This window comes from Macrobrachium rosenbergii, chromosome 21 (genome assembly GCF_040412425.1).
Source record: "Macrobrachium rosenbergii isolate ZJJX-2024 chromosome 21, ASM4041242v1, whole genome shotgun sequence".
Taxonomy (NCBI): Eukaryota; Metazoa; Arthropoda; class Malacostraca; order Decapoda; family Palaemonidae; genus Macrobrachium; species Macrobrachium rosenbergii.
Genome location: NC_089761.1, coordinates 60,790,883 through 60,813,559, shown reverse-complemented (window position 1 = coordinate 60,813,559; position 22,677 = coordinate 60,790,883). Strand labels below are relative to the sequence as shown.

General features: G+C 43.8%; 1 protein-coding gene across 1 annotated transcript in view; it reads left to right on the top strand.

Moving 5' to 3' along the window:
* LOC136850228 (palmitoyltransferase ZDHHC16) overlaps positions 1–22,677 on the top strand; it is a 173,367-nt gene that overhangs the window by 12,393 nt on the left and 138,297 nt on the right. The window contains exons 2-5 of the mRNA XM_067123867.1: positions 5,252–5,399; positions 5,674–5,865; positions 18,019–18,136; positions 18,296–18,537. Of these exons, the coding sequence (XP_066979968.1) occupies positions 5,252–5,399; positions 5,674–5,865; positions 18,019–18,136; positions 18,296–18,537 (700 nt within the window). The remainder of the gene's footprint in view (positions 1–5,251; positions 5,400–5,673; positions 5,866–18,018; positions 18,137–18,295; positions 18,538–22,677) is intronic.

The window sequence follows — 22,677 nt, the reverse complement described above, 5'->3', positions numbered from 1 at the left end:
AGGGCCTGCGATTCGGACTCAGTATCCAGTCATAGCCCTACCATGAGGACTTACGAAGCGGGCAAGGTTCTTGGACCTGCCCATTCATACACTCAAGTGGTTGAGCAGGGAGCCTGGGATTCAGGTGAGATTCTCCCACCTGCAGGGAGAGTATCGAGGGAGCTGCAGATCAGAAGGACCCGAGGGTCCCCTCCCTCGAGAGACAGATTCTCTTGAGATGCAAAGGACTTTTTCAGAGATCGTTGCCTTGATTTGTCAACACAACGATCTCGGAGAAGGGACCATAGCAACGTTCATTGATCGTCCTTCTGGCCTTGAAGTCTACTGGGGCCCAAAAAAGGAGAATGCAGCGATGCTGAGGGAACCTACTGTAGAAGTCGTGACAGATTGGCCCCCAGGCTTTTACAGCTGATTCTTTCCTGTCAAGAAAGAATCAGAGGGGTGAAGGCCAGTTATCTATCTCTCCCCCTTGAACCGGTTTATTCGCCAGACCCTGTTCAAGATGGAAACAACCCATTCAATGCTCGCTTCCACCAGGGAGAACGACTTCATGCTTACAGTTGACCTAAAGGATGCATATTTTCAAATACCCATTCATCAGTCCTCTTGTAAGTACCTTCGCATTGTCCTCGGGAAGATGGCATTCCAATTCAGGGTACTTCGTTTCTGGCTCTTGACCACTTCCCAGGTGTTCACGTGAGTGTTCACCCTTGTGTCAACTTGGGCCAATTCACGTGGGATATGTCTTGAGGTAACTCGGCGATTGGCTAGTCTTGGCGAAGTCTCGTCTACAGTTGTTCCAAGAGAGGGATCTCCTTCTCGAGTTTTGCCGTCACCTTGGGCTTGTAGTAAATCTCGAGAAGAATGATCTTGTGCTCAAGCAGAGGATAAGGTACCTGGACATGCTGATGGATATGGCAGCAGTAAGAGTCTACCCTTCATACTTTTGTATCAGCAGGTTCAGGGAAACAGCGCAAACATTCCTGTCCCGGCAGGAACAACCAGCACGGCAGTGGCAGGTCATTCTCAGTCACCTGTCATCCTTGGAGAAGCTGGCCCCTCATGGGCAGCTTCACCTTCGTTCTGTCCAATGGAGAATGAAGGAGTTCTGGTTGACGGCATGGGCTCTCCCATCTTTTTCCATCCCTCTCTTGCGGAGGGTGAGACAGGACTTAGCCTGGTGGCTGGATGACAGAACCTCGTAATAGGAGTGTTCCTACACACTCCCCCTTCCGAGATGTTCCTGTTCTCAGACACTTCGTTTGAGGGATGGGACCCACACCTGGAGGAGTTGCTGATCTCAGGTGTGTGGAACTGAGAGGACAAGCACCTTTACATCAGTATTCTAGGGCTCAAGGCGGCCTTCCTGGCCCTTCAAGAGTTTTGGGATTTAGTGATGGGACACTCGTTGGTTTTGATGAATGACAACAGTACAGTAGTGGCATATGTCAACAAACAAGGAGGCGTAGTGTCTTTTTCATTACATTACACCAGTTTACAATGCAGGTGCATGAGTGAGCGGTAGCCCACTCGGTGGAGCTGTCAGCCAGATACATTCCAGGCAAGAGGAATGTAGTGGCAGGCATGCTCAGTCACCAGGGATAAGTGATAGGGACAGAGTTGTCCCTCCACATGGACGTCATGGAAAGGCTATTCGACCTTTGGGGGCTCCCATCGATCAACCTGTTCGCCACCTGGCATGCCTGGAAGCTCCAGGTGTTTTGCTCCATTGTTCCCAACCCATGGGCAGCAGCAAAGTACGCCTTCTGACACCCATGGGACAACCTGGACGCTTACCCCTTCCCACCATTCTGTCTGTTCCGTTCTGTGATCGATAGGGCAATGATGACCAAGAATCTCAGGATGACCTTGGTGGCTCCCAAATAGCCACATGCCCCATGGTATCTGGACCTGCTAGCTCCTCTTGTCGAGGCACCCAGAAAGATTCCCTCCTGGTACAACCTCCTGCATCAACCACACATAGAACGGTTCCACCAGTCCGTGGAGTCGCTCGCACTTCAGGGCTGGAGACTATCCAGCATCTCCTGCGAGTGAGAGGCTTTTCTCGCCATGCAGCAGTAGAGATGTTTGGCTATCTGTGAAAGTCCTCTGCCACAGTCTACCAAGGGAAATGGGCCATCTTCTGTGGTTGATGTCGTGGACGGGGTCTCTCTCCAGTCAGAGCCACTGTTCAGCAGGTAGCAGACTTCTTCGTCTTCCTTCGCTGAGAGAAGCTCCTCTCTGTTTCAGCTGTTAAGGGCTATAGGGCCTTAACAGCCCTGGGCTTAGTCCCCTGCCTGAGGGTTGTGGATATCGCCTCCTCGCTGGAGATATCATTGCTGATGAAGAGTTTCAAAAGGCCTTTCCCTCCCAGGGAACAAAGGTCCCCCATGTGGAATGTGATTCTTGTACATAGAAGCCTGACTTGTGCACTGTGCAAGCCCTTACGAGAGTCATTAGACAAGGATCTGACCCTCAAGACCGTTTTCCTGCTAGCCCTGGTATCAGTGAAGAGAGTAGCCGAACTACACAAACTTTCCTTCGACATAAAACATTCGAGGGGATGGGGATTGGCTACGCTCGATTTCATCCTTGATTTCATAGCGAAAACTCAGAATCCGTCGGTCGCTGACACCAGATTCGAGTCCTTTATAATGCCCTCCGTAGAGGACTTTGTTGATAATGATCCAGACGAGATGTTACTATACTGAGTCCTGTTAGAGTGCTGCGGTGCTATCTGAAGAAGACTAGACATCTCCAGCCTGAGTGTTGACAGCTCTTTGTTAGCACTGGCTCGACCAAGAAAGAGATGTCCAGGAACACTATATCTTTCTGGCTTCGTGAGACAATCAAACGGGCGTACTCTGTGTCAGGCAAGGAGAACTCCAGTACGTTCCGTGCGAGAGCTCACAAAGTTAGGGGCATTGGTCCGTCCCTTGCGTTCAGGAAGAATCTCAGTTCCTCAGGTTCTGACAGACCACTTTCACCTCCTTCAACCTTCAGGATCCACAAGTCCCTGGACACATTTTTCTTGGGTCCTGTGGTGGCTGCTCAACAAGTTGTGTAGTTTACCCGGCTCCTTTAAGAGGACAGGTAGCATCTCGCCTAAGGTGTACAGTTGCAGATGAGAGAGTGTGTGTTGAGTGACTGGTCCTCTCCCCCTCCCTCTTCCTTTAACATTACCCTCCCCTCCTGGCAGAGAGTAGGTTATCGAGGCGTCACCAGCTGGAATGGGCATCGATGCAGGTGAGTGTATATAACTGAGCATCCTTTCTATAATTGCTCAGATGTATAGAAGCAGATCCTCCCCTCTCTCTAGCAAGGGCAGTGAGGGACAGACAATGTGAACCCATTGCTCATACATGGCCGTATCATTGTCTCCAACACAAAGATTCAACTTAGCCTTTCTTCTCAAATGATGTTGCCTTTATGCCCATCTATTTTAGAAAGTACCCAAAAGTCTGACAATTGAACATACAGTTCCTATACTTCGTTCATTTTGTCAGAAGCAAGGTCCTCTTCCTCAATCTGTCGACCAAGAAGAATACCTGAGCATGGTGAACTACCAGTCAGTTCAAAGACTTACCCAGCATCCTCCCTCCAAGAAGTAAGTCTTCCTATAATAAAGACCAAAAGGTTTGTATATCGTGTAGGACCAAATGACAAATTTAAAAATAATTTGTATTTTTCCTAACTATATTAACCTGAGGTCTTTATAGTTTAATGCCCACCTCGTGTCACCCCTCAAGCTGACACAAGTTGACCTGGGCATAAAGTGAAGTGACACTCTGCCGACGGGGCGGGCGGGACTCCCACCTGGTCGTTCAGTAGTTAACTACCATACCACCTTGTCAAAAGTTTAATGGCCGGTTCCAGTTATGCTGATGGTAACTCCTATAATGGAGACCTCAGGTTTATATAGTTAGGAAAAATACAAATTACTTTTAAATTTGTCATTTTTGAAGTCTTTAACTTTGAGAAGCAACTACTGCAGTGCCTTTCTGTTTCCATGGGAGAAGAATGTGATGGCATATTGGCACTTCTTAGACTTTGAACTCCCAGCAGCTGATTCAGTGGGAACTGCACTGGATTATTCAAATGAATGGGTGGAAAGGAAGGTACTAAGTCAAGCTAAGATAATCACTTGATATAAGTGGGCCAGGTGCTCTACTTCTGCAGGGCAGTGAGAGAGAGGCAGGTTATTGCTAACTAGCAGAAGCATGTCTAGGGTATCATTAGTAGATTAATAGACTATGTCTGTAAGAGCCCTAATGACCTGTCTAAGACTAGAAGATTCATTGCCTAGTGAGGGAGTTTTGATTTAGAATAATCATATCATGGTGAATACCATAGTGAAGTAGTCTTCAAGAAAAGAGATGTAGACCTTAGAATCTTCTCAACCTCCTGTCATCCTCATATTTTAAGAGCATAAGGATGGCAGACATCATGAGTCAGCTTCTTTCCTCAGGAACTGATTAGGAAGAGTACAGAGAGGCTTGATACTTCTATATCAAGTGGTAATGAGGTGTTGTAGCAGCTTAAGACCTTTAATGCCCAGCCAGACTCCAGCTAACCATCCTTTCAGTGACTTTTGTTTACAAGTCACATTCTTTTCCTTCACTTTCTTAAACTTAGCAGCAGTGTGGGACTCCTGGGACCCCAGTCAGAAGACCTTACCAGTTTATGCCTAATAAGCCAGCAACTCCTTAGAGGCAGCATGCTCTGTTTGGTCAGAATAGGGAAAGAGGGGCTGGGTAGCCCCCTTCTTTTCCAGATAGAAGATGAAGTTCACAACATATCCAGTGGGACTTGTCTCCACAGCTTCTGGGTCTCTTGGGTAGTACAAACCATGAGAAAAGATTACAAACTTTCTAGGATTCGTGATAGACTCTCTATGGGTCCTTCCACTTTAGGACAAGCTGATGCATCATCCTCACTTCAGACAATTCCATCAGAATCTAGTGGGTTTGTATTAGAAAATTAATTTTATGATTTTCTAAAAAAAAATTTCATTTTTAAAGGAATGGTGTGTTTCCAAAATGTGTAATTTGTTAAAATAGATTTATTTTGTAGCCATTCAAGTACTTTATTGTGCAATATCTTGTAAACTGATAATTTCACATGTTTTTATGGTACAATTTTTACATATTTCATATAACTGTCTGCATGTGAGTGTATGAGAATTGGTTTTACTTATTTGGGCAGTAGCTTTAAGTTCATCGTTGAATAAATTATTTCTGCAATTTTTCAGAAAGTGGCTTCGATGGAAATATGACTTAGTTGTACTCACATTCCAAGTAACATTTTATAATGAGTTTATGAATGGCAGCTATATGCTGGAAGTATTCATGGAACCTATGGTCTGGGTTGTCGATCATTTCACCAAAGCTTTGGGCCCTGTGAGTAATAATAGTACTGTACAATACTATTTTTGTAATACAGTATATCCTGTATAAGAGCTGAATGAACAAGTGTTAATAGTCTGGCTTAATTATGTATCCCAGCTATAGCTACACAATGGCAACTTTTTTATGCAAAATCCTTTCTTAGACATTTTGATTTTATAGGTGAACTACAGGACACGTGAATAAAAAGCTTGTAGTGTGAAAACAACATATTCTACCAAGCTCCAATACTTAGGGTTTTTTTACAGTTTGACTTTGCTCTTTACAGATATTGGTTGGTGGAGTGATAGTCTTGACAAGTACGGTTGTCTTCATTGTTTACTGGGTTGGATTACCTTACTACTGGAACAAGTCAAAGTTACTTACATCATTTCTCATAGTTTTAGGTCATTGGTTGTTGATAAATGTTGTCTTCCACTTCTTTATGGCAGCCTACACAGATCCTGGTACACCTCCTCAGGTAAGAGGTTGCAGTTTGTATCACTCATTTTCTTGATTTGAAGGGCCAAAACATATTTTTAAAATGAACCTTACCCTATCATTATATAGATTTTACTTCCACATCAGCAGGAGTTTGACAGATTGCAAAAGAAAAATGAGAACCCTCGGTTTACTGTGAATATGCGTTCTATATCCATCTACTTCCCCCATCCCCACCAGGGGACCAATAGGTACAAACACTTGTTGCCATTATGCCCACTTCTGTCGCTGGTTTTGATAGGAGGTATAGTCAAGCCAAATGAAAGTGGTGCGTGAGAGACTGAATGTATCGTGATGAAATCTAAAGAGTTCGTTCATTTTACCTGGAGAGCGCTGTTTAGAGAAGTCCTGAAACCGAAGATGCATTAAGGTCTTAAAGGTGGGAGGGTTGCTTTGGTCATAATCCCGGATGTATTTTCCTTTTCGACTTTTTTTTCCAGGTGGTCAGTAGAAAACAATTAGGAACCTTGGGAGAATTGTCATCCCAGTTCAATCAAAGTCACACAGGGAGCACTTTAATAGATTATAAGTGTTTTCTTCCTTCAAAAATACATGTATCCTTAAGACCCACATGTCTTCCGTATAGGACTGTTTCTCCCTCTTTAATTTGTGTGTGTATATATATATATATATATATATATATATATATATATATATATATATATATATATATATATATATATATATATATATATATATATATATATATATATATATATATATATATACATATATATATATATATATATATATATATATATATATATATATACATATACACACACACACACACACACACACATACATATACACACACACACACACACACACACACACACACACACACACACAGATTAAACTGCCCATTGACTCGGTACCAGAATACCTCAAAGATGAATTGCATAAACTTTATTTTCATTGAGGAATATTTTAAACAAAGATTTGGTATAGCAGTGGGAAACCCACTTTCACCTGTTCTTTCAAATTTATATATGGAATTTTTTGAATGCCTGTACATCCCCAAGATTTTCCATTTTCCTGTAACATGGTACTGTTATGTTGATGATATTTCAGCCATCATACCCAAGGATTTGGATGTAAATAGCATATTGGTTCAAACTCGAGGGAACCTTTTAATTGTAAACGTAGTATTTATTTATAAGAAAAGACAAATAATTTGACGTGTGTACAGCATTATTCAGGGCATCATATAAATAGAAGGATTTCATGTAATATTACGAAGTAATGAAACAATTTTCAGGAACTTGTTTGAATCTGTTATGATTCAGTTGACATGGCAGAAGAACTGAATATAAGCCAAGGATTATTTTATTTTGACCCTGTAATAAAACATATGTTCCAGAAGGATCTGAAAAACTAAAATAAATAGGATTACCAATAGGTAGATTTTCAATGTTAATCCATTGGCATTTGTGTGACCTCCCAACCCATTTTTATTCCCTTAGGACGTATACCCTCCATATACTGTATACTGTATATACATCCTTGCCAAGATTTTTATTTTCTTTTGACCCTGTAATAAAACACATAAGTTCCAGAAAGATTTGAAAGACAAAATAAAGAGGAATACCAATAGGTAAAATTTGATGTTAATCAGTTGACAGTTGTGTGACCTCCCAACCATTTTGTATTCCCTTAGAACTTATACTCACCATAATACACTTTTCCTTCATGCTTTAAATATATATATATATATATATATATATATATATATATATATATATATATATATATATATATATATATATATATATATATATATATATAATATATATATATATATATATATATATATATATATATATATATATATCAATATATATTTTCAATATATATATAAATTTCTGACTCACATCAGGATCAAACCCAGTTTTTCAATTGAAAGGCAAGGGTGCTGCCTACTAGGCCATACAAGTCTAAAAGAAGTTGGAACCTGATAGCAACTGCACCCAAGGAATTACCTGGGCAAGCTAACTGCTTGCATACCAGCGAGTTTTCCCCAACTTCCCGACTCAGCAATGACCCAATTGACAGCATTTCATTCGAATTATCCCTTCTGAGTGAATAAGATAGAAATAATCGACACTCAATCACGTGTGGAACAGAAATAAATTTCTGACTCCCATCAGGATCGAACCCAGGTCTTTCAATTGAAAGGCAAGGACACTGCTCACTAGGCCATACAAGTCTAAAAGAAGTTGAAATCTGAGAACACCTGCACGTAAGGAATTACCTGGGCAAGCTAACTGCTTGTATACCAGCGTGTTTTCTCCAACTTCCCGACTCAGCAATGACCCAGTTGACAGCATTTCATTCGAATTATCCTTCTGAGTGAATAAGATAGAAATAATCAACACACAAGTCATGTTTGGAACAGAAGTAAATTTCTGATGTGAATCAGGATCGAACCCAGGTCTTTCAGTTGAAAGGCAAGGGCGCTGCTCACAGGCCATACGAGTCTAAAAGAAATTGGAACCTGAGAGCAACTGCACCCAAGGAATTACCTGGGCAAGCTAATTGCTTGCATGGAGGAAAAAAGGAGGAAGGAGTAAGGAGGAAGGAAGAGGAGGAGGAAGAATCGTTGTGAATCATAGTCAAACAATATTGTGCAGAATTGAATGTTCACTGGGCATAAGTTTTGCATTTTTTTTTTTTTTTTTTTTTTTTTTTTTTTTTTTGCCTATGCTACCCTCCCTTGGGTCTCTTAAGTTTGGGTATTTCCCTGCTTCAGAGGAAGGTTTAGATGACGACTTCTTGGAGTACTTGCAGAAGTTGTGGTTCTCCCTCAGTACTCCAGCGAGCCCATCTTTTGAGCTTTCCTGGACCGCTTAGCTTAGGCTAAGCATTCTGTAACTTTGTCTGCTGTTGGTGTGCCACTGCTGAGTCGCTAAAGGCTGTAAAGCCTCCTGTAGTGGTCATCATCCTTGTGGTGGGATGTCTACCATAAGTAGGGTTTACATGGAGGATCCTAAGTGTTTCTGTGGTTTCTTGGATAGGGTGACTGCTCCAGACTCTTACCCCTGTACCTCTGCAGAGATACGGGGAGTGGCGTCAGCATAATCGTGCATCCCTTGGTTCACAGTTTGTCCAGAGCCTCCTATGTGCACATGCATGGTAGCACTGGCTGGGTGTCCTATAGCCTCTACTCTTTGGCTTTGGTTGATCATAGGTAGTCCTCTGAGAGGGATGACAACAGTTTGGACTCTTCAATCAGTACTGTTGGAATTGATCATGCACCCGTTCCCTTGAGTGATCACTGGGGCAGGCTAGAGTGTCGTTCTCTCTTGGGAAGGGATCCTTCTGAAGTTCTTGGGGATCTGATGGGACCAGAGGGTCCAAGGGTAGGTGACATGACACTCCATCTGAGCCCAGTCTTATCTATTGAACTTACCACGGTGCACTCTTGAAGAAAGAGTTTCATTTAGTTTGCCTTGGTCATACCTTGCTTTTGGTTTCTTGGACCAGGTGAATGGTTTGATCTCTGGATCGGAAGGTTTCCTATTTCAAGTAGATTGAATAAGTGCCTCCCTCTGCTGTTGACATGCAAGAGGAGATTCTACATGCTGCAGAATTCAGACTACTCCTCATCTGTGGGATTCATCTGTCTGCAGACTGACGAATGATCTCATCTGGAGAGACTCCAATAATAAGGCCATTTTATTCATGGAATCAGTTGCCATGGCTCCCTTCCAGGCAGCATCTTGACTTGACCTATGGTTGAAAACACTTGCTAACTTTATCGTTACTGGTTTCTCATCCGAGGATTATAAGGAAACGTTCCGGAGGTTGTTAGTGCTGGGAGGAAAGACACTGACTTCCAGAGTGCCAACCTTTTGGCAACAATGTTTTGAGAAGGTGTGGCACAATGTCCTCTTTCTTCTCCAGACAAGGTTTTTGACTGAGATTAGTCTTTTGTTACAGAATTGTTTGATTCTTAAAACCTCCTTACTCCTTCCAATTGGTCAGGTAGTGATGGCTCTGGAAAAAAGGCGTACTGACAACTGAGACTCATTGATCCTCTGTGCAGTCTCCTTTATCCTGTGAGGTGACAAAGGGAATAATAGCCAGACTAAGATGAAAGAATTGGATGTCTCTAGATTTAAATACTTAATGTGAATAGTGTGGAGGTCAGAATTGGGGAAATTAGTGTTCTAATACTGTCTTCTTAATTTATCTTAAGCTCTTTAAGCTCAAGATAAATTAAGAATAGTTCTTTAAGTTTTATATAATTTCCCAAGTTTCATATTTTACAAAGTAAAATAACTTTTTTCCTTTTACTGAAAGCTCTCTAAGCACATGATAAACTGAGAAAATTGGATTTGTCCAACTATGCCCACCAAATTGTTTCAGTTCTTTTATATTTAAAGATAAATACTCCTTGACTTCCTTCAGTTTTGTCTTACACAGCTTTTGCCCTCGCCTCAAATAATGAATTGTAGCCATCTGTCTGCTGCTTTACTTGACTTTGAATTCATTGTTCTTATTAATAAATATATTGCAATACACTCCCTGAACACCTGAATTAGCCCTGGTTACCTACCAGCCCGAACTATATCCCCAACTCATTACCCACTAAGTGGGTAATTAACTGTCAGCGTTACCAACGCTTACAGGAAATTCTTGTCAAATGAGTTACCTAGTGTACCGTTGGCAACGCTGCTGCAAGTCCCGGCTGTGTATGGCTGAGGTCCCCAATTGCTTTTTGTTCGCCGTGCTGCTAGGACTTGTCCTACATCAGGTGAATTTTTGGTTATAAGCCCGACCCCCATATTTTCGTTTTTTGGATTGGATAACGACTTGGACTGGTTTTGATCGCCCCTTTCTCTCCTAGATTGTTCTTTTCTCTGGATTTTTGGACCTTCTCTCCCGTTTTGACTTGGCCTGGTTTTGGATTTTTGAAATGGATAAAATGGATAAGACACCACCCTTGGACAACACCTCGGCTTCCACATCTGCTTCTGCCGTGACGACGGAGATCGCTACCGCTGGAGAAACTGCAGCCCATCGTTCGTGCACCACCTGCAAGAAAAGGATGAGTACCCTTAAAAACGACAGACATTCGTTTTGCATAAATTGCAGGAAGGTACAATGTAGCGTCACATTGCGATGTGACAAGTGTAGGTCTTGGTCGACAGCACAGATGGAGGATTATCTCAAGTATAGGAAATCATTAGCTTCTAAGAGTAAACGTAAGAATTCAGCGGTAGAGACTCAGGGTTTTGACAAAGAGGCTTTAGAGTCAGAATTATTTAGGAAATTAGAAGACAAATTGTCAGCCAGCATGTCTAGTTTGTTTTCCAGTTTCATGTCAAAACTAACAGAGATAAAAGATCAGGATAAAGGTAATAGGGACACAGAACCCAATCGCTCTTTTTCAGCTCCCCTGCCTGTTCCAGAACCAGCCCTAATGGGTGCCGGGGGTCATGGAGAACCGCAAACCTGAAAGGTAGGATCTACCGGCCCCCCCGGCGCGGAGCAGGCAGTGTCAGCAACAGATTTCCCCTTTCACCCTGGTAACGTAAGTCCTAAGGTAATATCAAATTTAGGATTGACGCAGACAGTCAGGGATAGGACGGTAGTAGAGAATCAGGAAGATAGGTTGAAGGTGCAGTTGGAGTCAGGTGTCATTAAGGTTGTGGCTCCCTTGTTGGATCCAACAGCGGTTCTTTTTCCCGCAGTAGGCTCTCTGCAACAAAAGGTTGCGAAATCGGTAGAGGATGATTCAATTTTGGTTCCTAGCTCTTCTGGTTTGGATAGGTTGGAAAGTATCCCTTCCTCTTCTTCAAAGTTTCTGTTTCCCCCTGGGGACAAACCTTCGTCCCTTTCAGAGTCTAATTCAGTAGATCAGTTGCTGAACATTGCAGAGTATAATGCTGATCTGTTGGGACTCTCTAAAGGCTACAGATCTTTGGTTAGAAATTGTTTTAATATTGGTTTTTCCAACATTTTTGAGCATGTTTTGAAAAATCTACCGGAATTCACAAATGATGCTTTACAGGATTATCAGGGGGGAACAGATTCAGTCTATTTTCTTTCCTTAAAATCTATGGCCTCTTCTGTATCTACAGACATCTCTTCCCCTATGGTTTCAAAATCTTCTATGGCTTTTTCTCAACCTTCCGTTGCAGGTCATTCTTCGGGGAGACTTTCGGTTTCTTCTCTCGCTCATCCGAGCTCTGTACCATTAACGGACTTGCCTTCGGGACAATCTTCCACAAATCATATGACTTCTCATCCTCCGGAGATAGTTGCTGCGGCATCTGGCAGTGCGACTCTTCCCGTGTTCAGTGTTTCGGCTCCGGTAGTCTCAACAATCACTCCGGTAGCTAGGTTTACTGGCAACCTATCATCCACAATCGCTTCGGGTTCGGTACCTTGCAGTTTCCCATGCGAAACTCCTGTGAGTTCCAGCCCGTCTGGTACGTTCTCCACATGTGTGACGTCATCGGCAGGGTCTCCGGTGGTTACCCTGAGTGTGGCTTCTTCTCTCTTCCCTCCTACTGTACCTTCCTTCTCTACCTTTCCAACAGGTTTCCCTGTTCCTCCGGTTAGGACGGTTTTTGTAGGTTCGGGTTTGGTTGCGGGTCAGCAGGGTTTTTTCCCACCTTGTTCTGCTTCCGCAAATAGCGGAGTGTCTGCTGCTGCGGTTCCTCATCCGCATGCTTCTGTTATTCAGCCTAGTTCGGGGTTGGTGAGTGTTGCAGCTTCTCCGTTTTCTGAGGTGGGCGTGGTTCGCCCAGGTGTGTCTGGCTCAAACGTAGCTCCACCGTTGTTGGAGAGTGCGGGTTTTGCGCAACCCTTCTCAGCTGCCCACAACATGATTGCGACTGATCCCTCAGGTGTTCGTCTTGCGCACTCAGGTATTTCATGTTCCGGGTTAACTGATCCAGCGTTTTCTAGGGGTCAGCCTGTCTCTGTTCCTGTCTCGACTCGGTCGGATCTTTCTGATAAGGATTTCTCTTGCGAGGAAGAGGATCTGGTACCGGAAGCCTGTTCTCCTTCAGCGAACGAGAACGAGTACAAGCGGATGGTGGACTTCATTCATGCTCTTTATCCACAGTCCAAGGCTCCGGAAGAACCTTTTCAACCTAATCAGGCGATATTTGAGTCACTGTCTGTCACGAAACCAGTGGTGGCTCATGCACCAAAGAATCTAGTTTGGTTTGGCCGTGTCGAGCAGGTATTGAGGGAGGCGGACGGTAGGTTAGCGGCATTAATTGGGTCGGGTAGACAGGATTCCACCTTGCTTCCTTCTCGTAAGGGTTTTTACAAGGTTGCGGGTAACCCGTCTGCGGGTGTTAGGGTCCCCCTTAATGAATCAGTGGAAGCTCTTCTATCTAGGGTCCCTTCTTCGAATCGTTTGGTTTCTGTCACGGCAAGAGAAGCGGGTATTTTGGAAGACACTTTTCGTACTCAGTCGGAGGCTCTATCTCATTCGATGTGGATGTTATCTGGTTTAATGGTGTTCCTTAAACAGGACGGTTATTCTCCCTCGGACCCAGCTTTGTTTGACAACCTCATCACTTCGGTGTCAATGGGACTGGCCTATCAGGCAAACATTTCGGCCGGTTGTACAACCTTCTTCGGTAAGAAAAGAAGGGATTTCTTTCTGAACCATCTACCTCCGCATTATCCAGATATTCACAAGAGGGCTCTGTTGAGAGCTCCTTTGGCGCTCAGCAACAGTCTTTTCAGGGAGGAAGATGTAGCGTCGATGGTAAATTTCGTTTCCTCTTCTTCAGCTGTCGAGTCACAGCAAGCCATGATTCGGGTGGCAGCACAGTCCGCTAGATCACGGAGAGGTTCCAGGATGACATCACCAGCCAAGCGTTATGTCAGCCAAGCGGAAGCGTTCCAAATCACCAACCAGGTCCCCTAAGAAAGTCCGCTTCTCATCCAAGACTTCAGCTTCTACTTCAGATCCGAAACCTTCTGTCCTTAAGAAGGGTTTTCGGAAATAGGAGACACTTCCCTCGTCTGCACCGGTAGGAGGTTGCCTAGCTCCATTCTGGGAGACCTGGAAGGAGTGTGGCGCAGAGAGTTGGGTAGTGGAGGTGTTAAGGAGGGGGTACAGAGTCCCTTTTCGTTCTCTTCCTCCGCTATCCAGCTCACCGGTTCATCTTCCCAGTTATTCCCCTATCTCCATCAGGGGAATAGCTTTAGCAGCAGAAGTCCGAGCCCTCTTGGAGAAGGGAGCATTAGAACCCGCTCCTTCTTCCCCAGGCTTTTACAGTCGGATTTTTGTGGCTCCAAAGTCGGGAGGATCTCTGAGACCCATCATAGATCTCTCGAGTCTCAGCCGGTTCATCATCTCCCCGAAGTTTCATATGGAAACTTCTCAGTCGGTGCTGCGGTCGGTCCGGAGAGACGACTGGATGATTTCAGTGGACCTCAAGGGCGCTTATCTCCAGGTTCCAGTCCATCCTGGAATCTCGGAAGTTCCTTCGATTCTCCGGTCCAACTGGAACATTTCAGTTCAGAGTCCTCTGCTTCGGTCTGACCACAGACCTCAAGTCTTTACGAGGGTGATGTCTCCTATTTCAGAGATAATGCATCGTCGGGGTTTCAGGATGAGGCGATACCTCGACGATTGGTTAGTTCAGGCTTCGTCAGTAGAGGAAGTTTTGCAGGCGAGGGACTTCTTACTGAATTTGTGTCAAAAGTTGGGAATACGCATCAACTTGGAAAAGAGTTCTTTGATTCCAGCTCAGACAAAACCGTATTTAGGAATAACGATTCAGACGCGTCGTTTGACGGCTTTCCCAACGGAGGAACGAGTTTTGGCAATTCTGAGCCAACTAGAAACATTCAGATCGAACAGAGCGCAACCTGTGAGCCTATGGAAGAGCTTGCTGGGCAGGATGGCCTCCGTCTCTCCCCTAATTCCAGGGTCTCGTCTCCGGATGCGTTCTCTTCAGGCATGTCTTAGGAATCACTGGGACTTTCGGGAAGAGAACGCGTTCATAGTCTGGGACGATTCTTGCCTGAAGGATCTTCGGTGGTGGTCAGAAGAATATCATCTGACCATCGGCGAAGATTGACTCCCCATTCCAGATTTCCATCTGTACACAGATGCCTCGGATCAGGTTGGGTAGCAACCCTGGAGGAATGTCAGGCCAGAGGCCTTTGGACGAATCTGGATCGGAGGGAGTCCATCAACCACAGGGAACTACGAGCAGTAGAAGAGGCTCTAGGTTGCTTCGCAGATCAGATAAGCAACAGGACGGTAGCGCTCTTTTGCAACAACATAACTGCTGTGTCATACCTCAAGAAAGAGGGGGGGACAAAATTGCAAATTTTGAATCAAGTCGCCCAGAGAATTCTCCGCTGGTGCGAGTGCCACAGGACTACTCTCGTTCCTCAATTCGTGTCGGGAAAACTCAACGTTTTGGCGGACGCCCTAAGCCGATCGCAAGAGGTTCTAGGGGGGGAATGGACGCTAGTGCAGGAGGAAGTTCAACTTCTATTGAAGAAATGGCTAGCAACCATAGACCTATTCGCTACAAGACTAAACTTTCGCCTCCCAGTATACTTCTCCCCAATAGAAGATCCCATGTCGTTCGGGACGGATGCCATGTTGCACTCTTGGAACGACATGCAAACATATGCATTCCCTCCATTCGGAATGATTCAACAAGTGTTGATGAAACTCAGGAACTCCTACAACGCCGAGATGACGTTAATTTGCCCTTTCTGGCCTCAAAGACCTTGGTTCCTGGACCTTCTCGATTTACTGATAGATGTTCCGGTTTTCCTTCCAGAGAGGAAAGATCTTCTCAGACAGCCGCACTTCCACCGTAACCTCCGCGTGCTGAAGCTAGCTGCGTGGAGACTATCCAGCGAGCAGCACGTCATGCCGGACTCTCTAAGGCAGTGGCTCGCCAACTGTCTTTCTGTCTGAGAAGATCATCCAGAAAACTATATCAGGCCAAGTGGGCGGTTTATCACAGTTGGTGCCGGAACCAAGGTCATCGTATTTCACTTCCAACGGTAGCGAAAATAGCGGATTTTCTACTTTTTCTGAGGAAAGAAAAGAAATTATCGTACTCTACGATCGCCGGTTACAGATCAATGCTTAGTAGTACTTTCCGTTTCCATCTTCCGGAATTGGCGACCAGTAGAATACTTCACGATCTCTTAAGGTCTTTTAAGATAGAACGTCCAGTTCTTCCTCTTCGGGCGCCATTGTGGGATTTAGCGGCGGTATTGACTCTCCTTAGGTCATCAGAATACAAGCCATTAGAAGCACTGTCATTAAGACAGTTAACGAAAAAGGTATTATTTCTAGTTGCTCTGGCCACAGCTAGAAGAGTAGGAGAGATTCAGGCTGTCTCAAGAACTGTATCTTTCTCAGGGAAAGATATTTTTCTGTCATATTTGCCAGAATTCATAGCTAAATCGGAATTGGAATCGAATCCTTTACCCAGAGCATTTAGAGTAACATCTTTAGAAGATTTCGTAGGAGGTGACGCTTCAGAAATGCTATTATGTCCAGTCAGGGCACTGAAGGCTTATTTATTACGCACAGAAAAGATGTTGCCTCGCCCGAGAACGCTATTCGTTTCTCCCAGACGTCCTTCACACTCGATCTCGAAGAATGCTATTAGTTTTTTCTTAAGAGAGGTGATACAACAAGCGTCGGCAAATTCTTCGACTCTTTCGGAACCATCAAACTCCTCTGAGCGCCCAAGAGCTCATAGTATTAGAGGGGTGGCGACATCGTCGGCATTTCTCAAGAATTTCTCGGTGTCGGCAATCTTAGAAGCAGCTACTTGGAAATCAGTATCAGTTTTCACTTCTTTCTACCTTAAGGACATTCAATTCTCATCGGAAAAGGGTTACTCGCTGGGTCCTTTTGTGGCGGCCAATTCAATTCTTTAGTAAAGGGTAGACTAAGGGTGGGGGTGGGGAGAGTAGGGGCAAGGTTAGACAGCATAAGATAGGTGAGTAGAACTGTCAGTGAATCGGAATTCATTTACGGAACACAAGATGTTTTTACAATTAAATGAGGTTAGGTATATCCAGGTGGTTTTCAGCTCGATTTATTCACCCTCTCGGCACAGCATCGATGGCAACGGACGGCAATGATTCGGAAGCTCCGACTGCACACTCAACTTATCCTCCGTACATGAGAGGCTACAATAGCCACATGGGAGGCTTGTCGTTCCCCTCCATACATGAGAGGCTACCAATAGCCACGTGGGAGGTTCGCCAGACTCCGCTACATGCGAGGCTTTGATTAGCCACATGAGTTAGTTTCCCTTCTTCCGTGGGAGGTTTTCTTTGAATACCACATGGGAAGGAGCTCGACCCAGACAGTACCGTGACTCGAGACTGACGTTAAGGGTACTCTCTCCTTTCAGGCATCCCCACCTGCCGAGTAGACAACCAGGTGAGGTTTGTTTTTTTTTATGCATAGTAGACGATAATGAGTTACCTGCTTTACTTGTTGGTAGGTCGGTCTGACTTAATTGAACCCACCTCCACTAAATTTTGTTAATCGGGCTAATTCAGGTGTTCAGGGAGTGTATTGCAATATGAAGTTTTCATAATAAAACTAATATTGTAATACTTACCTGAACACCTGAATGATTCCCACCCTCCTCCCCACTTCAATCTGATTAATGAATAACGCAATTGGGGACCTCGGCCATACACAGCCGGGACTTGCAGCAGCGTTGCCAACGGTACGCTAGGTAACTCATTTGACAAGATTTTCCTGTAAGCGTTGGTAACGCTGACAGTTAATTACCCACTTAGTGGGTAATGAGTTGGGGATATAGTTCGGGCTGGTAGGTAACCAGGGCTAATTCAGGTGTTCAGGTAAGTATTACAATATTAGTTTTACTATGAAAACTTCATATCCTTTCAATTATTTTTTCATTAGTACAAGTTTATTATGTTTATTAATGTTTGTTCCTTTAAGTTTATGAAAAGTACTTTCAAGAGAGGCAGTCATCAAAGGGATAATTAATAATAATAATAATAATAATAATAATAATAATAATAATAGCAAAGTGTCTTTGGATCATAACAAATCCAGATCAGTAAAGTTTTACTGATAGTTTAAAATTAGCATTGTCAGTAAAAGAAAATTATGTTTATTTTGCAGGGTATTCTTATAAGTGAAGCAGTTAGTGTATGCAAGAAATGCATAGCTCCTAAACCTCCACGAACACATCATTGTTCTGTGTGCAACCGCTGTGTTCTTAAAATGGATCATCATTGTCGTATCCTTTTATAAGATTAATATGTTGATCATTGTAAGTGTTTAAAAGTATAATGTCCAATAATTGCTACTGTATAAATGTTTTCAATATTTGTGCATGCATTAGGTCTATAGTGTACAGATATATTATTACCATAAATTTTACCTTAATTGTATGTAGCGTGGCTCAATAATTGTGTTGGCCATTATAATCATCGGTACTTCTTCAAGTACATGGTGTATATGACTGCTGGAACTATTTTCATCATGTCCCTTGGCTTTGAAATTGCATACCAGGAAATATGGATTGGCGGAGAGAGTGGCCCTGGTCTTAGTGAAGCATTTGATTATGTGATGGAAGAGGAAGAGGAAGTCCTTGAAGGCTACCCAGCAAGAGTCAATGGCACTCACATGATCCCAGTGGTGTGTATAGAGTATTACAGTTTTTCTTAAGGTTACTGCTATTGTTATAATTAATTATTAGTGTCTATTCTGGTAGAACTACTGCACAATTTACATATTCCTTTTCTAGTTTTGTTCCTTAGCAAGCTAACACTTATAGTGTGCGGTACATGACTCACTAGGGACTTTACCAAAGATTTCTTTGCAATATCCTTTCAGCCCAATTCTAATGCTTTCTGCCATTTTCTTTTCTCCATTTCTGTTGGTCTGCTCTCACTTATCCATCTAACATCTTTAACTAAACCTCCTTCAGTTTTTGTTTCTCATTTATGAGGAACTCCTTAGAGAAACTTGTATGAAAATGTAGTATGTGAATTGGTCTCAAAGTATTTTAATCAAATTTTTCAAATATTGAAAGATATTGCAACATTGCTTTCAGAGTCTCTGTATTAAGTCTCCTGGATTATATTTTGAGTTAAAAACAACAAAGACAATTAATATTGTATTATTCATATTGTAACTCTATTGTTATTGTTGACTTCCAGCTTGCTACTTAACAGTCATATAGTCTTTGATAACTTAAATTCTGTATAAAAACTTAGTGGTCATTCTGACATGGAGACAGTCTTCCCACAGTGAGACCGAAGCTCGTTCCCGATTTTGATTGCTCATGGATGGGAGGCAGGGATTGTAGAAGAAAACTTCTCATTTTTTCCTCAAGCAGCTGAGGGCCAGGGAATCCATATCTTAGTTGGGGTAGAAATGAGGTGAATATTGAGACTTGGATACATGAAGCTAATAAAATTCTTTGCTATAGACAAAGGAAAGGGGAGAGCTAGCTTGTTCCTTTTCCCCAAGAGTGCATTATCTTTAGCCAAAAAAAAACCCATCATGAAAATTTTTCAAGAGGCAGCTTGAAATTGCCATAGTCATTGGTTTTGTGAATAGAGTGAGTTTCTGGTTAAACTACTAAATAATAGCAATTGATAATTATTTTACAAATTAATAGAAAATCAATGACAAAGCTAATCAGCTAAGCATTTTTAGAGAAGTAGGAAGTTGAATGATGATAGTGAGACAGCAACTCCTGAGATTGAGTTTCTGTATCAAGTGAAGAGAGCTAAACATGGCCTGCTGTATAAATCACCAACTGCTTTAAAACAGCAGGAAGAAATCTGTGGTAATGCTTGGTATCAGGACCCCAAAAGAAATGGAAGCCTTCTGGAAGAGTTACAAATATGATTCTTCAAAGAAAAGACAAGGGAATCAGACCCACAGATTCATGAGGTGACCCCTAAAGGAAGATGGACTGGAGTGATACATGTTGTATTTGCAGATGTTTTGAACAGAAAACAAGAGCAACAAATAAAATACAGTTAAGAAATCGTAGGGTGTGTGACTAGGACCTTCTACATCCAAGACAAATCCTGGAGCTTGAAGGAAATGTTTGAGAGGCTCTTCTTGCTGAAAGAAAGATACAGTTGCTAGTAAAGAACTGCTAGCACTGGAGCTAGCACGAACTCTTGAGTGGCATCTGTTACCACTTATGTAGGTTGATTATATTTTGATCCAAGGGCAAAACCCCTATCCAGATAGCAAGGAAGGCATGCCAATAAACAAAAACAGTTCAAAGTCAGCAGAAACAAAGTTACAGTGAGTACTTGACAGATTGCTGCATAGCCTTCCTGAAGTCTTTGTTGGTTCGTGATAAGTCAAGGCAAGTAGAGGAATGTAGAAGGATATTTGGACGAGAACATACATACAGAGACAGGCTTGTGAAAGCTATACAGTTTTTATGCAGATAGGAAGAGCTTGACAGGAAAATAGATCCCAAGCTTGTTGGTTTAAGGCAAGAACTTGAAGAATCACTTCCCATAGGGTTGTGCCATCAGTATACTTCATGTGGTGTACTGTAGGCATTACTAAAGGGTGTTTGCAGTGTCCCTCTGGTCCCAAGCTGCACCTGCATTTTAGCCATTTACTTTACCTCCAATCCAGCTTCCTTGCTTCAGTCTTGCTGTCCAACATCTCTGACTATGACTTCCAAGTGCACCTGTGGGGTTTTCCCCCAGCTCCACTTCTTAACTCTTGCATTTCAACTCCTTCGTTTTCTTGATCTTTATTTTGCTGTCTTGTTTTTCTTTGTTTTGATCTTTACCTTGCTGTCTTATTTTTATGTTTTAAAATTTTCAGTGAGTTCTACATTGTTTATGTATTAGCTGTTTACTGCAATCCAGATATTGACAATTCTGTGTATGACTGTCTGTTGGAAAGGATTAGTATGACCCAGTCACAGTATTCAAAAGCTTCAGTTGTTATTTGTGGAGACTGTATTGCAAAGCACAGCGAGTGGCTAAATTCAAATTCCACAGATCAACATGGCTGGTCTGCTCTTGAGTTCTGTGTATCCTCCAGTTTTGTCCATCCTCCAATTTTGTCCAGCTATTTAAGGAACCCATGCTTATATCTGGTAATAGATTAGACCTCATATTCATAGATGTTCCAGCAAGTGTCAAGCCCAAGGTCTGCGAATGTATAGGCACTTCTGATCATTGTGCCATTGAGATGGACATATCTGTCAATAAGAGTCACATCCCACGCAGGGGGGCCTGAGGTCCCTGAGTGGGCAAGACCTCTCGAAGCTTCTCATCAGTAGAGATATCTCAAAGGATGAGGAGATATCTATCCCTTACAGCTGCAAGACTAGGCCGAGTGCGGCCCAATAGCCTTTTACAGCTGAACAATTGCTCTGACCAGAGAGATACCCTGTCCACGATACCAACCACAGAAGACAGACCACTTTCCCTGGTATACGGTGTGGAGGATCAGCTGAGGTACCCAGCCATCGCCACTGCTGTGCGACGCGAAAAGCCTCTCGCTCACAGATGGTGGATAACATCCAGCCGTGAAGACACAGGGACTGCACTGCCAGGTGATACTGCTTGACGTGGGGTTGACACAGCAGGTTGGACCCCGGGGGGGGGGAAAGACTTTCGCTGCTACCATATCTATCAGCATGCCCAGGTACTTTATCCTCTGCTTGGGGGCAAGATCCAACTTCTCGAGATTTACTACGATCCCAAGATTGCAGCAAAACTCGAGGAGTCGATCCCTGTCCTGTAGCAACGGTGAGCTGGAGCTCACCAGAACCAGCCAGTCGTTGAGACACCTCAATAGACGTATCCCGTGCGAATGGGCACAGGCTGACACCAAAGAAAACACTTTTGAGAACACCAGGGGAGCTGTCGAGAGCCCAAAACAGAGTGTCCTGAATTGGAAGACCATCTCCCCAAGGATAAAGTGGAGGTACTTGCAAGAGGATGGATGAATGGGTATTTGAAAATACACATCTCTCAAGTCCACTGTAAGCATGAAGTCATTCTCCCTGATGGAGGCGAGCACGGATCCCGCCGTCTCCATGTGAACTGAGTCTGACGAACAAAACGGTTTAGGGGAGAGAGGTCTGTAACCGGTCTCCAACCCCCTATGGCTTTCTCTACAAGAAAGATTCGGTTGTAAAAGCATGGGGACTGATCCGACGCAACTTCTACAGCACCTTTGCTCAGCATGGCTTGCACTTCTTGCATTAGTGCGATGTCCTTTGGAGATCCAGGAACATAGGTGCAGAGACGGACCGGTGTGATGGTGGGGGGTGGCTGAGACTCAAAGGGTAGTAGATATCCCTCCCTAAGGACATCCACTATCCAGGTCTCGGCTCCATGTCACTGCCATGTTGCCCAATGGCTCAATAGGCACCCCCTCACCTTCAGCGGCAGTTGGAGGGGAACGCCGCCCCTAATGTTTCCCCCTCCTCTTCTTCTTCCCCTTGCCCCCCTTTACCAGACTGGAAAGCAGGCTGAAAGGGGCACGAAAACCCACCCTTTCTGGAGGAAGAAGAAGGCTGGGTGTTCCTGCGGGATCCCTTCGAAGACTGGGACTTCTTAGGGGCTGAGAAAGTGCTAGCCTGGCCTGAAGGCTGGGTCACAGTGGAACGCGAAGACCCAGAGGTCTTAGCCACTGCCTGGTGGACAAGGCAGTCGCTGTCATCGGCCCAACGCTTGTCCACCACAGCATCTACCAATTCTCTAAGGAAGAGCGAGGCAGAACCCAACAACAGTCCGTTCCACAGGGTCATTGCCGACTTGGGTCCCGCAGACCTGA